This window comes from Sciurus vulgaris (assembly GCF_902686455.1).
Source record: "Sciurus vulgaris genome assembly, chromosome: 10".
NCBI lineage: Eukaryota > Metazoa > Chordata > Mammalia > Rodentia > Sciuridae > Sciurus > Sciurus vulgaris.
Genome location: NC_136470.1, coordinates 54,487,814 through 54,503,373, shown reverse-complemented (window position 1 = coordinate 54,503,373; position 15,560 = coordinate 54,487,814). Strand labels below are relative to the sequence as shown.

The 15,560-nt window shown below is 33.3% G+C and overlaps 1 protein-coding gene across 7 annotated transcripts in view; it reads left to right on the top strand.

Annotated features, from left to right (window-relative positions):
* Positions 1 to 15,560, top strand: part of CBLB (Cbl proto-oncogene B) — a 207,877-nt gene that overhangs the window by 149,270 nt on the left and 43,047 nt on the right. For all 7 annotated transcript variants that reach the window (XM_079100820.1, XM_079100816.1, XM_079100818.1 and 4 more), the window contains 2 exons: positions 6,012 to 6,197; positions 7,657 to 8,022. In XM_079100820.1, coding sequence (XP_078956946.1) covers positions 6,012 to 6,197; positions 7,657 to 8,022 — 552 coding nt within the window. The remainder of the gene's footprint in view (positions 1 to 6,011; positions 6,198 to 7,656; positions 8,023 to 15,560) is intronic.

Below are 15,560 nucleotides of genomic sequence, written 5' to 3'. Positions count from 1 at the left end.
AATTATAACTATTTGCTGATCACATGATTCTACATTTAGGGGGTCCAAAATATTCCACCAGAAAACTTCTAGAACTAATAAATGAATTCAGCAAGATAGCAGGATATAAAATCAACACCCATAATTGTAATATATTTCTATATATCAGTGATGAATCCTCTCAAAGAGAAATTAGGAAAACCACCCCATTCATAATAATCTCCCCCCAAAAAAAACCTGGGAATCAATCTAACAAAAGAAGTGAAAGACCTCTACGATGAATACTAAAGAACACTAAAGAAAATAATTGAAAAAGACCTTAGAAGATGGAAAGATCTCTCATGCTCTTGGATAGGCCGAATTAATATTGTCAAAAATCGCCATACTCATTATACTGATTCAGTGCAATTCCAGTTAAAATCCCAATGTATTTTCTCTGGAAATAGAGAAAGCAATTATGAAATTCATTTGGAAAAATAAAGATCCAGAATAGCCCAAGCAATTTTTAGCATGAAGAGTGAAGCAGGAGGCATCACAATACCAGACCTTAAACTATACTACAGAGCCATAGTAAGAAAAACAGCATGGTATTGGCACCAAAATAGGTTAGACCAATGGTACAGAATAGAAGACACAGAGACAAACCCACATTAGCTTTTATTTTATAATGTATCTAATTTTATTAGCCAGTACTACACCATGAAGTGGATTGACCTTATTCTGCAATTTGCCAATACCAATACCATAGGTAGTTATTTAGCAAGACTACATAGCATTTTAGTGTTTTAGCTGAAATTTAAATAATCTCTCATAGAAAGACTGTATTTATAGTCAGATTGTACATTTATTTTTGCATCGAAAAATGTTTTTCTTTATAACCAGTTGGCATTACAGGCTAATTTGATAGTTAACAAATCTAAAAATTCACATTTTTCAATCAGGAGTGTCCATATCAACAAAATCCTATCTGTGATTAATCAAAATATAAATAAATGCTTTACTATTATTCTACCCAAGTTGTTTTATGCTTATGTATTAGGCTTGCATTTTTACACAGAGAAGAGATAGTGATTAAAAGGAACACTAGACAAGTCAGTAGTGCTGACTAAGTTAGCCTGGTTTCCAGCCTTGAATTTAAAACTAACCAGAGGGTTGGTTCTGTGCTTGTTGACTGTTATTTCCCACAAACTACTCCATTGCCTCAATGGGAAGCAGAGAATGATAAAAGCTTGAGTGATCTTAGAATGCAGATTTGAATTGTGAAAGAATAAGGTTAGAGGAGTCCGGGGAAATGGCTGGCCAGATAGTCATTTTAGGGAGTGATATAAAGTGGTTGACTGAAGAAGTGGCCATGTCCCCTTGTCAGATCTCAGCTTTGGAAGCATTTGTTTTACCTGATAACTGCAGGTGCTGGGGAAATTTCAGGACTCTACAACCGAAATCCTTTAAAATGCCAGTAAAAAAATGCACATATAGAGACAACATTGTCATCTAAGGGAGAAAAATGTATACATTTTGTTTCTCTTTAAGTAGGGAAAAAGGACAAACTTTTTATTCTTTAAAGTAAGGTAATATATTTTGATGTAATGACTATTCAGTATTCAGAAAACTTAATTATATGGGCCGGATTATTTGACATTGTTCTGAGTTTCTTTTCTTTTAAGACTTTAAAACAGGAAAAACAGAAAAATATAATTTCTGATTACTTAAGTACATTAAAGTGATCTTTCATATGAAAATCATCTATTTCAGATTTTTGGTTTTTGTTTGTTTTGTTGTTTTGTTTTTGGTACCCAGGCTTGAACCCAGGGTGCTTAATCACTGAGCCTCATCCTCAGCCCTTTTTATTTAATTAACTAATTTATTTATTTTTGAGACAGGGTCTCACTTAGTTGCTTAGGGCCTCTCAAAATTGTTGAGACTCGTTTTGAATTCATGATCCTTCTGCCTTAGCCTCCTGAGCTGGGCCTCTGGGATTACAGATGTACACCACTGTGCCTGACCTGTTTTCAAATTTTCATAGAATTAGAATTTTACTAAGAATAAAAATCATTGCAAAGATTTGTTATTCTAATTGTAGAATTGTTCATAGAAATGGCAAAAAGTGCAGCAAAGAATAATGCATTACCATCCAAAGGATATTGTTAAATTATCTACTTTTACATGGAAATTTTACTATGATGTAGAAGAACTCAGGAAAATTAATGTTATGGTGAATTTCATCCATATTATTAATAAAGTTGAAACATTTTTGTTTCTTCACACAATAACATATTCCTTTCATAAAATCCTCTAACTAAAACAACTGAGGACAGTATATAATCACCTACAGAACACAGTACGAATGTTGCTAAGCAAGCTTTGCTTCCAATTACATTTACAAACCTTCAGAAAATCTGCTTGTCCTTAAATATCTAAAAGTTCAGGATTATTACTTTGCCACACATGTTGGTTCAGATGTGTTCTGAGGATTTTCATTATGCCCTTTCAGTATCTAACAAGCTCTTCACCCATTTCAAATCAAGTCCATCCCATTATTTAAACATACTAAGAATGTGGTAACTGCTTAAACATTAGTTAGTAATTAATCCAGTCTAGGGCGAAAGTCAAGTTCTAAAAGTGGTGATGGGCTGTTGGCTGTGTCAGAATTCTGTGTCCTTTTTCAGGTAATGAGGGAAGTGTGAAATATTTGCAGAAGAAAAAATGCCTAGAGGAGCATAGGTCCCGTTTAGCAATCTTTGCAGTGTGTGTGACTAGCACTGAAAAATGTCTGCAAGTCACTAAGTGAAAGAAGTCATATACATCCTCTGTGTGTGAGTAGGGTGGGGCAGGGGATATTGTTTGAGCTCAAAGCTGAGAATTGCTTTTCTTTTTATTCTTCTTTATAAAGGGTAGTCACAAGATCAACAGAGCCTTTTTATCAAAGAGCAGTTTTGGTAGTTCTGAAAATACATAATGAAAATGGTGGACAATCAGATGTCCTGTGACATTCCTGATCTGCAGTGCTACACTTTTGTGATGTAAATAGTTTCAAGTCATAAATGCTTTCTGTTCTGTTTATGATTATTTCAGGATTGATTTTATTCCAGGTATTCTAAATTTGCAACCATGTGAGGTCCTCTGACTTTTGGAGTAGGATTATTATTTTGTTAAAAATCTAGCCACTTTAAAATCAGTTTATGACTATGGAGATTTTGCCTTTTCCTTTTTCAATTTAGTAATAATGGAAAAAATTATACTTACCCTAGCAAGCTAAAAAGTAGATGAAGATTCATGAAATTACTAAGAAGAAAAGTTTCTTAAAATTGTCATACAAAGGCTGGGATGTAGCTCAGAGGCAGAACACTTGCCCTGCATCTGTAATTCCCTGGATTCAGTCCTCAGCACCACACACACAAAAACTGTCATATAAAATTAGGTCTAATTTTTTTGAATTAGTTTAAGATACTTTGTAAAACATGATAACAATAAAGATTTTTCAGTTTAGCAATGTCATGACAATTTTCAGGCATATCTAAGGTATGATCAAGAAGCTTCTACAGAATGAATCAAACAACACTGCTCTATGTAAATTTATGATTACACAAATGGTATGCCTTTACGCCATGTACAGAGAAACAACATGTATCCCATTTGTTTACAATAAAAAATCAAAGTAAAAAAAAAAAGCTTCTGTTTAGCTACTCAAATTTATTTTTTTTCTTTTTCTTCCTTTTTAAACTTTCTTAATTAACTTAATATTTGTTCATATTTAATGATATTTTGATATATATTTAATGTATAAATATCAAATCCTTCCATTAACATTTCCATATCCTCCTTTGTAATTTCTGTAATTATAAAATTTTTGAAAACTTGGAACTCTTCTACTTGCTTAAAAATATATAATAAATATTATAGTCTGTAATTGCCCTATTGTGCTATAGAACACTAGGATTAATTCCTCTTGTCAACTGTATTTTGGTACCCATTATCTAAAGTCTCATGATCCTCCCATAACACCTTCCGAGCTTCCAGTGACTGCTGCTTTACTGTCTCCCTCTATGATAGGAACATTTTAGCTTCTACATATGGGTGGGATATGCAGTGTTTTCCTTTTTGTGCCCAGTTTATTTCATTTATATAATGTTCCAACCATATTGCCATAAATGATCTGATTTTATTCCTTATTATGGCTGAATAATATTCCATTTTGTGTATACACACTTTTTTTCCTGTTCCTATATTGATAGATACCTTGTTTGATCCTATATCATGGTTATTATGAAGAGTGCTTCAATAAATATAGGAGTGCAGGTAGCTCTGATGTAACAATTTCATTTCTTTTGGATATGTATTCCTAGTTGCCACTCACATTTATTTTTTAAAAGCCTTTACAAAGGGAGGCAAAACTCTCTATTAATTAAATGTGGGCTGTTTATTGACTTCCTTGCAAAGAAAGGAGGCACTATAGGAAGGAGGAGAAGAAACTTGACACTTTGACAAACTGTTGAGTTTTACTATTGATAAACTATATATCAGGCAAGTAATCAAGATCGACATCAGCAGCAGTGGATCATGTTCATGGTATGGACTGTTTGAGATGAGATGGGCAAGATGACACTTTGCTTCTGTGGTCCTCTTCCCCAAAACTTATAACCCCAGGATAATCATAAAAACATCAGCAAATCCCAGTAAAGGAGCATTCTGTAAAATATCTGACCAATACTTAAAAGAATTGTCAAGTTCATCAAAACCAATGAGTATCAAGAAACTGTCAGAGCCAAGAGGAAATTTAGGAGACTTGATGACTGAACTAATGTAGAACTCTAGTTGTGATGCTGAGGCAGATAAGGACTTTGGGTGAAAACTCTGGAAATTTGAACAAATTATAAATTTTAATTAATTAATAAAAAGTCTTACACAATCTAACATCATGTGGGTGTGAACACAGTTCTGTTGTTCCATCTCAGATAAGGACAGAATGGCTAACTCTTCCTCAGTGTTGCTGGATTTCAAACTAAATGGTTAGGTATTGACATTAACTTCTTTAATAAAGGTAAGAAAGATTAGTAGGAAAATGGCTTAAGAGCAAGCTTAAAACTACAAAGAACAGCATTCAGAAGCAGATGAATATCAAAGCATGTTAGATTAATGTAATAGATTACAAAAATAAGCCTACATCTTCAAAGAGTTGGTAACATAGCTTTGAAAAAGAAACCACCTGGTATTTCAAAACAGAATGTTGTTTATTCTAGTATAGCTATTTGATTAACTACAATGGCTTTTATGTTAATCACATTCTGATTATATGTATTAAAGCAGACACACAGATGAACCAGTACTTCCAAAATAGGAAGTGTTAGATACATATAAAGTACTTGTTCCTGGCTTTTTGATGCAGTTTTTCCCACCAGACAAGATGGAAAACTTGCAGAAGCATAAAACCTTATCAGTTTTTGGCAGAAATACAGATTTTTTTCTTAGATTTTGTTAATTGTTTAAAAAAATTAACTTGAGGATTTCTTTTCCATGTGAAGGTTTAAGAAAAAAATTATTTGGACTTAAACCTATTTATTTTAAACATAATGTTATTTTTAAGCCCCTCGATTTAAGGTTTGCAGTAATACAGAATGTGCACTGGACACATATTTCATATGGAGCAAAGCAATTCCTCAGTTTTAGAATGTACAAAGCTTTAAGAAAATTTTATAATTTGGATAACCAAGAATGATAGCATTAGTTCATTGTGCATTTTTATCTCGTCATAATATATAGACCAATTTCTTGGAGAATTTTTGAACCCAATTACACTACACTTCTGCTCTTCTTCCTAGGCATTTTGCAATGTGTAGAAGAAACCTACCCATCTATTCTTTCACAATATTACCCTTGAAGGACAATGTGTGTTCCTGCATTTCTTATTCAGAGTTCAGTTTAACAAACGTGCAACAGCAGACCCGTAATCCAAACCAAACTTCTACTTAATAACCAGAAGGCTTACTCTCTACAGGTAGAAGAGTCAGCAGCATCTTTCTCATTTTCTTTTCTAGTGCACTGACAGGCAGAACTCACCAGTCACATCACCAGGATCCTCTCCCCTTGCTCAGAGAAGAAAGCCCCATTCAGACCCTCTCCAGATCCCACATCTCAGCCTGCCACCAGTGCCTCCTCGCCTGGATCTGATTCAGAAAGGCATAGTTCGTTCTCCCTGTGGCAGCCCAACTGGTTCACCAAAGGTAAATCTACTTCATTGGAAACAGAGATAGCAGCTCTATGGGGCAATTATTAATTGCTTAGGTTCTTTACAATTCCATTACTCATATTTCTTGTGTTTTTAATTGTTTATGAACAACTTTGATGGACTTCTCATTTTGTTTATGGTGAACCCATTGTCATATTCCTTGCTTTATTACTAAAAAAGTTTCATAATTATTCAGAGAGAGCACACGTCTGTAGCCCCGATTTGCTAAAATAAATAGCACTGTAAGTATAGTTATTCTGTAAAATGGATTTAAAAGGTCATTATATGCATTAAAATAATTTGCATGCTGTTATCCAATGATATTTTATACTCATTTTCATAATGTCATGACAAGAAAAATGTGATGGGAGTATATTTGCATAAGGACTAAAGGTGTGATAAATTATCACCCATGTTTCAAGGTGACTCAGAAGAGAGAATTATATGTACATTTTATACCCAGAGGAATTAATTACAACAAATTACAATATTTGCAAAGTAATTACATTACTGTTTAATATTAAAGGCATAATTCTAACTCCATAAATTTAAACCTACAGTCTATTTTAGTTTTATGTGGACTCTTTTTTCCAAATTTGATATTAAGGACATATTTTACTTTATTAATTTTAAGATTTAAAAACTAATTCCATTTGGTAATATGCTTTATAATCCAAAATTAGAGGAAGTACAATATTTTTAGCGGTATTTGCTTTTCCTGAATTATAGTTAATTTAGTTTGAAGCTTATATGAAGACCTATTAGAATGTGACTTAGAGTTATATAAAAATATGACACATTTTCTTTGTCTGATATCTCCTAGAATTAAAAGCACAAATTGTTCACTAGATGAACCATGTAAATAAAGAACAGATGCTATGAAAGACACAAATAGTCAAGGATGCATATAGGTGTTTTCATGTAAAAATGAGATTGACTTTTTTTCCATTTCAAGAATTTATAAAATTCAAGCACTTCTGAAATAATTATGCTCTATTATTTGTGATATTTTTCTATTCCCATATCAACTGATTAAGCAAAGATCCAGAATTTGCTCACGTCAGTTCTACTGTATTGTAATAATGAAAACAAAAATTCAAAAAAAGTAAAACAAACACAATGAACTTATGGATTCTTTGTGTGTCTCTGCTGAATCATAGAAATGTCTAAAAAATGAATTATTGATATGATATTATAATATCAAAGTGATATGATTTGATCTTTCTATGTACTTTCTATAACATAGCATTTGCATTTACATGCTCGTTCAAAAATTCTAATGGAAGGTATTTATGTAAGTTTTCCATTAATTTTTAAAATTTTCATTAACAAGTAATAAAAAGAAACTAGATATCTAACACTGTTTCATTTTATTTAGAAAACAAATACAATAACATAGTAGTCTGGGTGCCTGGCACAATTTTTAGTGCTCTTTTTTTCTTGTGTCTCTTTAGTCTTCTCCTTGCATGGTGAGAAAACAAGACAAACCACTCCCAGCACCACCTCCTCCCTTAAGAGACCCTCCACCTCCTCCCCCTGAAAGGCCTCCCCCTATTCCACCTGACAACAGACTGAGTCGACACTTCCACCATGTGGAAGGTGTGCCTTCCAGGGACCAGCCAATGCCTCTTGAAGCCTGGTGCCCTCGGGATGTGTTTGGGACTAACCAGTTGGTGGGATGTCGGATCCTGGGCGATGGCTCTCCAAAGCCTGGAATCACAGCGAGTTCACACGCAAATGGAAGGCACAGTAGAATGGGCTCTGACCCCGTGCTTATGCGGAAACACAGACGCCATGATTTGCCTTTAGAAGGAGCCAAGGTAAGAAATATACAAAGCAACAGCTAAAGAATCTGTTTATAAACTGTTCTAACATGTGGTAGTAGAATGTTAGGTTGTGTGGGGTGGGGGGTTGTTTGTTTTTTTCCTACCTAGTGTGGGACTTCCTTGCAGGTCTTTAATTATCTCTGAGTTATAAATAATCAGAAGCTCATTAAAACTTGAACTTAAAAGAAGTCAGTAAGAAGGTCCTAAGTAATGATTTAATTTTAGTGTGAAGACACTAGACAATTTGCCAGAGATTTTTTTCACTTTTCCTTATTTCATCTGCCAAAATTTCTCCCATTAGTAACTTGGTGGTGGTAGACTCAGCACTGTATTTTTTTAAACTCTCCCTAGTTCTTTCAAAGTTGAAAGAATTATACAATTTTATACACACACATCATAAATCAGCCATTGGAATTAGTTGTTATATAGGACATTACATTTTAGGCAACTGGGTAAAATGAACTTCTCACATACTTAAAATTATGAAACCTAGTTCAAACTTACAAAATAAGCTTTTTCCCCATAAAACTGAAAGAGCTTCTCATACTTACTGAGTTTTCTCTTGAGGATCTTAAAGGGTCTTTCCACTATCATTTATATGTACAGGAAAGAATTTAAGTGTTCAGAGAACTGAAGAGGCAGCAACAGAAGTCAGAGATTAGAAGTCTTCATCGTTCCCTAGTGAACCTGGACTATATATATTGATTTCCGGGTTTTGGCTCTGAGATCTGATCATTGTCATTCCCTCCACTGGAGGAAGTATTGCCTCTTTTGAAAGCTATAATATTAAAGTGAGCCTATCTCTCTTGATTATAAATGGTTATTTTAGGGAGTGTAATCCATTTCTTCAAAGTAATGTCTTAAAGTTGGTGAGTTTATCTTATATTCAGAAAGGAAGGAACAAATGTGAAATAGGACATGTATTCAGTACCTCTAGGTTGTGTGTGTGTTGGTACAGTGATAATGCCAACAACTGCTTAACACTGTATCAGTGGTTTTCTAGGGCAGTCAGGATAGAAAGAGCCAAAATTCTCTGGTTTCCATTCTAAACAAAGACACGGAGTAGTGGTGATTTCCCGTGCCTCTGCCAGTGACTCCGCTGGGCACTGTCATTCTTCCCTACTAAGAGTATGAGCATCTCTAAAGGTTTCCTGGAGGTCACCTAAATGTAATGCAAGTGTTAGAAAAGCCAATTTGATGACATCCTTTGCCAATGGAGAATCTATCCTCAAAAGAATTTCTCTGCAACTTAAGAGTCCTGACTGGAGGGACTTGCTGTACTTTTTTTTTTTTTTTTTTTTTTCAAAATTTTCTACCTTTTCACATGATCATACTTGTCTTGAGAAGAGAGTTGGAACAAACTTTAATGTGAATAAACTGTCATACTTCAGCAGCATGGTACAATATATTTTCTAAGTGAACGTCAAAAACACTTAAAATATAATAATTATCATAGCCAATTCATTGAAGACCTCCTGTTTCAGGATTCTTTTAGAAAATATGTTACATCATTTTAACACTAATATAAAGCTGCCCTTGTAAGCCCTGGAACCCTGCTGTTAATATTTTATGGGATATTATAGTTTCAAAAATTGGGGTACAATTTCTTATACTACACACGTGAAATTTTACTAACGATAGGTATGAAAGATAAAGTGAGTTCAGTTATGAAAATTTCTTTCAGTGATTTTCTGAATTTTCATCTTCTGATCATTGATATAGATAGTATACCAGTGAATTGCAAAATTTATCTTTCCCTCAGAGCTGGATTTTAATCTTTAGTTTAATCTAAATTACCCTCATTAAGATTTCTTAGTTTCCAATCTCATATATTACATGTATTAGTACTGTGTTTATATCATTAAATAAATTCACATTACCTCTAAAATTGGTGTTTCCAACCAAAATTAGATTTCTAAGATACTTAATTTTGACCTCATTGGTTGATTTCTAATGTAGATTATAAAAAGGATTTATATATTTAGTTAATGCATTTATTGCTATAAAACAGAACATATCTCCTCTTTTATTATCTTTATGAGGGGAAAAGTGGTTCTACTTTTATTAGACTACAGGGAATACCACAACTTACATAAAGTATAAAAGACTGAATTCATCTTCTCATTTCTTTGTTGGGACACATAGAGGCTGGTTTTAAGTAACAACTCACCCATGACTGAGTTAATCTAGGATCTTGTAGCTCTCAGTTTCTGTGATCCTGGGTTGTACTGTTACCAGTCTCTGGAACCAGAAGTGGGTTTCATTTCCTGCTCTAACATTTGCTAGCTTTGAGGATATGAGTGACTTACTTCATCTTCACCTGCCCTCAATCCCATTTATTTTCATTGCTTTACAAAATGGAATAATAATAGTATGTGATATCTAGAAGATTAGTTAGCCTCTGAGTACCTAAATTCTCATACCTCTGGATTCAGGAATAAAACTGAAAATAACAGCCAGACATGAGATATCAGAATAAGTTGTAAGAACTGACATTTTTATTCAAAAAAAATTTTTTTAAACTAAAATCATTGTGTGTCTTCCCCTGTCTTTAGTCAGTATGGTTCCTGACACATCCATAGTAAGGACTCCATAACTTGGTTGCCTTATTACAGTGCTAAAGCTAATGATACAAGCAGAAGAGTGACTTTCTGCTGGAGTTGAGTCTGGGTAGTAGAAGGACAGAGGAAGAGGGAATTGGGAGAAAGGGTGTTCACAATACACAGGGTCACAGACAGACAGATTTTTAAAATCTTGCTAGTTCTGTGCTTCAGATGATGGGAAGTAACATTAAAATAGAGTTATCTTTTTTATCTTTAGAAGAATATTAGTTTTAAATAGGTAGCTCACAAATAATAAGAAAATTAGAAAGGATAAAGGGAATGGGGACGATTTTGGTTTTTAAAGAGAATAGCATTTTTAAAAATTTATTTCTTCTTTTGTTTTTGTTCTAATTAGTTATACAGGACAGAATGCATTTTGACACATCATACATAAGTGGAGTATAACTTCTCATCGTCTGGGTTTAACGTGATATAGAATTACACAGGTCTTGTAATCATATGCACTTAGGGAAATAATGTCCAATTCATTCTACTATCATTCCTACCCCCATGCCCTCTCCCCTCCCTTCTGTCTAATTCAAAATATCTCTATTCTCCACACTCCCTTATTGTGAATTAGCATCTGCATATCAGAGAAAACATTCAGCCTTTGGTTCTTTGGGACTGACTTATTTTTCTTAGCGTGATATTCTCCAGTTCCATCCATTTGTCAGCAAAACCATATTCCATTCTTCCTTAAGACTGAGTAATATTCCATTGTGCACATATACCACATTTTCTTTATCCATTTATCTGTTGAAGGGCACCTAGGTTTGTTCCATAATTTAGCTATTGTGGATTGAGCTGCTATAAATATTGAAAATGGTAAATGATAACAATGTATTTCCCCTCTTAATTCCTGGTGAACAGTTTGTGAGGTTTTTGTTTGTTGTGTTATATCAGGGACAAAAAGTGTGGAGATTCAGATATTTGAAGGCTGATTTATTATCTTCACATGACCCATTTAGTTGCTCTAAGTGTAATAAGCAAATACATCTTATGGGGCAAATAGTAAAACTTCTGTTGTTATTATTTGAGGTTTAGTTGTTTTCTTTAGGGATAATACTTCAAATTAAATATCACCTTTCCATTTTAAAAATAAGAAATCTTAGATAAGTCATAAAAGGATAAATAAAAATGAAGTGTACATATGGAAGCACACCAGGGGAATTTATGAAACTACACCCTGTGTGTGGGCAAGGCCCCCCACCATTACATGCTGTCTGTGTGCTGCTGGCTCCCACCACACACTAGAGCCACTGGCCTTTTTAATTTATATCCACGTTCATTAGATAAATGGTTAGGAGAGTAAGAATAAATTAAATTCTAATTACTCTATTTTCTAATTATAGAGAGCTCTGAGGGAAAAAATACAAAAAATAAAAAAAAACAAAGAAACCTCTACTTCATACTCCAAATGAAGAGTGAGAATTTTCTATGGTGTTCATTCACTCCCTTTTCTCTTCCCTCTCTCACCTAGCATAATGAAAAGCTAACTAAGGTAATACTTTAATTTTAATGTAAGTCTACAAGCTTAGAATTGTTAGGTTTATTTATCTTGTTTTATTAGTAAGAGGTTTCTTTCCTATGGCAATATTTCCATTCTCTGCAATTCTCGTATTCTAGACACTTTATAAACCTGTTCCTTAATAAACCCCCTGTTAGCTAAATATTGATGTTATTGTTGGCTTATTTTAATTATCTAAGGTGAAAATATTGGAACTAAAATATTTTGGAATACAGTAAAAAACTTGAAATTTTTCTACTTATTTCTAGATGTTAATATTATCCCCAGCTATCATTATTTGTTCCCTTGAGTGATTAAGAACACTGCTGTTTCTTAAGTGATAAAGGCCATCTTTAACTTGTCATGTTACTTACAGTGACATTGTTCTAAAGATGACTGACCCTATGTATAATAATCTTTTGAAGATGTTGCCAGATAAGTGCATCATATGATCACCCCCTTTTGAGATTGTGGCTTTTTGCACTTTTGATGAAGAGGCATGTGTTAATAGGAGTGACCTTAAACTTATCTGTAAATGTCAAAGGCTGTCTTTCAAAATATAAATCCTCTGAGTACACTGGTTTCATATCCAATCTGGTGTTGGAAGACAGAATGTAGGGATATTTTTCAGGTAATAATGTATGTGTATGGGGGAGTTATGTAAGTAGAATGAGGAACATATTTGTATTTGAAGTTTTATAAGAATATGAAACTGTTTTTCTTAATTGTGCTAAAGTTTTCACAAAATTATTTTTTTTCTCTATATCTTCAGGGTCCCAGATGTTTTAACCTTCTGTTTTAGACAGAATCTGATTCATAAGAAAACATTTTAAATGTCAAAATTAGGATTATATGATACCTAGAAACATGAAAAAAAAGTACAATGTAGGATAATGTAGATTTATAATATATTATCAACCTAGATTGCAATTTTTCCACAGACCTAAACTTCCAGTAATGCATCCTTATTCCTTCAGCTTGATTCAACTATTTAGGTACTTAGGATGGTCCAAACACTATAGGCAATGCAAAAATGAATAAAGCATATTCTAATGAGGACGAGTTGGACGTGTGATTAAGTGAAGTGATAAGGCATATGGGAAATATCCACAAAAGGAAATACGAAAGGCAGCATAGAAAGAGAAATAAAGAGAGCTACATTCAAGAGGGTCAGTGGCTATGGACATTTAAAGTTTAAAGCTGTCATTTTCATAGGCATGGCAGGAAGGAATACATGGAGGTGGGAAAATATGTATGGTAATATGAGGTGGAATTTGGATGGAGTGTAGGTCATACAGAGGAGAGGCGAGTGATGCAAAACTTGATGTAAGTGATATAGGTTGAATTATGTGGAGGCCTTGAATTCTACATAAAGTCATCTTAATTCTGTAGACAGGAAAGAGCTTTTTAAAGTTGTTTTGGCAGAAGAATGATAGGATCAGTATTATGAATGCTAAGCATTTAAGTCATTAGTATTTCCAATGGAGTTTTGGTGGATTTGGGACCGTATGCTAAGAAGGCAGAGACAAAGAATATTTCCTTAGCTGAGGCAATGAAGTTTCCATGTGATACTATCACTGTGTAGATTTGAGAAACTGTTGTTTGTTTACCATTAGCAAACATTTTTTTCAGAATTCTAAAGAACATAAAATATTTATGTTTAGCACAGGAACCTGTGATACACTGCAGTCCCTCAGGTAATGATAGCTGTGATAATGCCTGGTCTAACGAGATGAGTGAGGTAGGATCACAGGTTTTTAGAATGACATAATGTTAAATTTCGCCTTCCAACCACTGTCCAGAAATGTACATGATCACTTTAGATGAATAGAAATATGAACATCATTTTGCTACCTGTACATATTACTACCTGTAGGACTTTGTGTAATCTCAGTTTACTGATTAGGAGGAACTCAGTGCATATTTTAGAAGAGTTTATAGGAAGATCAGCCCTTAAACAAATTAAATAGATTTGCCAACAGTGTTTCAGTAATCCACTGAGCTGCCTTCAGCTACATTACAGGAAAGCCATTTCATTGGTCAGTGCCTCTATTAATAAGGTCAGTTAAGCCAATCAAGTCGGTATTCATTTAATCCCTACTATGTGTAAAGCACCTAAAGAAATAAAATAAATTTAGAAGAGTCTTTGTTCTGAATGAAGCTCAGCATAGCATGGATTCTTTGCCACAAAACATAAGTATACAAAGAGTAAGAAAATATCAGCACATGCCAATCACCAAATGAATTGGTTCAGAAAAAACACTGTGACACTTCAAAGTCAGGAGAAATTTTTAGTCACTACATATCAATAATAGTATTTCTAATGTAATTACATGAACATGATATTTGCACTTTAAAGTGTATTAATTGATTATTTCACAAAATTAGGAACAAGTCACTTAATTACCTCAATTTATTGCCTTCCCAAAGAAAGAGTTACTTCATTAACTCTACTCTGTGGTTTTATCATTGATATACTTCACTGCCTGTTTAACTTCTCTTTATGAAGTTTAATGGGAATACATAAAAATATTTTGCAATCTCTGATTAATACATTTATTCTCTCATTTACATACTGCACACAATGAAAGCTTTTTCAGCATCAAAGATGATTTGAATGTGTTGGTATTTCTTTTCAGGTATGTTCCCAATGTTTTGATTATAAAATTATATTTGGTATATTGTTAAATTGACTCTAATATAACAAACTGTCATTTTCATATGTCCTTTTTATTTGTCAATGAAATTTTGTTATGTATGTACATGTTAGATACTTTGTTCTGAAAATACAAATTATTGCATGTAGAATCCACATTTAACTTTCCAGAATGCATTTTAAGTGAGAGAGCATAAAGATTTGATTGCAGAAATTTTTAGCATTATATCTACTCTAGAAGAGTTGCAAAGAGTTCAAATTAAGAATGAGTACAAATGTCCATTATTATAATGAGCATTTGTGGTTTGATATATGTATTGGTCAGTTAAAAGGCATTTTTTTATGGTATAGGCTTTCATTGAACTTTGCAATGATTAATATCTGTTATAAAATTTCTTCTATTAAATTTCAGGAAACTTTGCTATGTTCTGTTATTTGGCCCATAGTCAAAACACCCATGATAAAATCACATTATTTAAATAGATGTATTTTGTCATGCTGTAACTACAGTATATGGAATCTAATGAGGGAGATTTCAAAAACCAGAAATTGGAAAGAAAGCTTGGACCTGGTTTTTAGAGTGAAAAACCTTAATGCTATAAAGTTAGATTTTATAATTTAGAAATGCAAGCACTGATATATTTCAAATGTGTTCATTTAACTTGTTGCCTTTCTTATTTTTAGTTGATAAGTAAGGTATTTTTTTTTTCAGTTTTGAATTTTAAAGCTTCAACACTACTTTAGAAATAGGAGGGAGGGAAAAGTT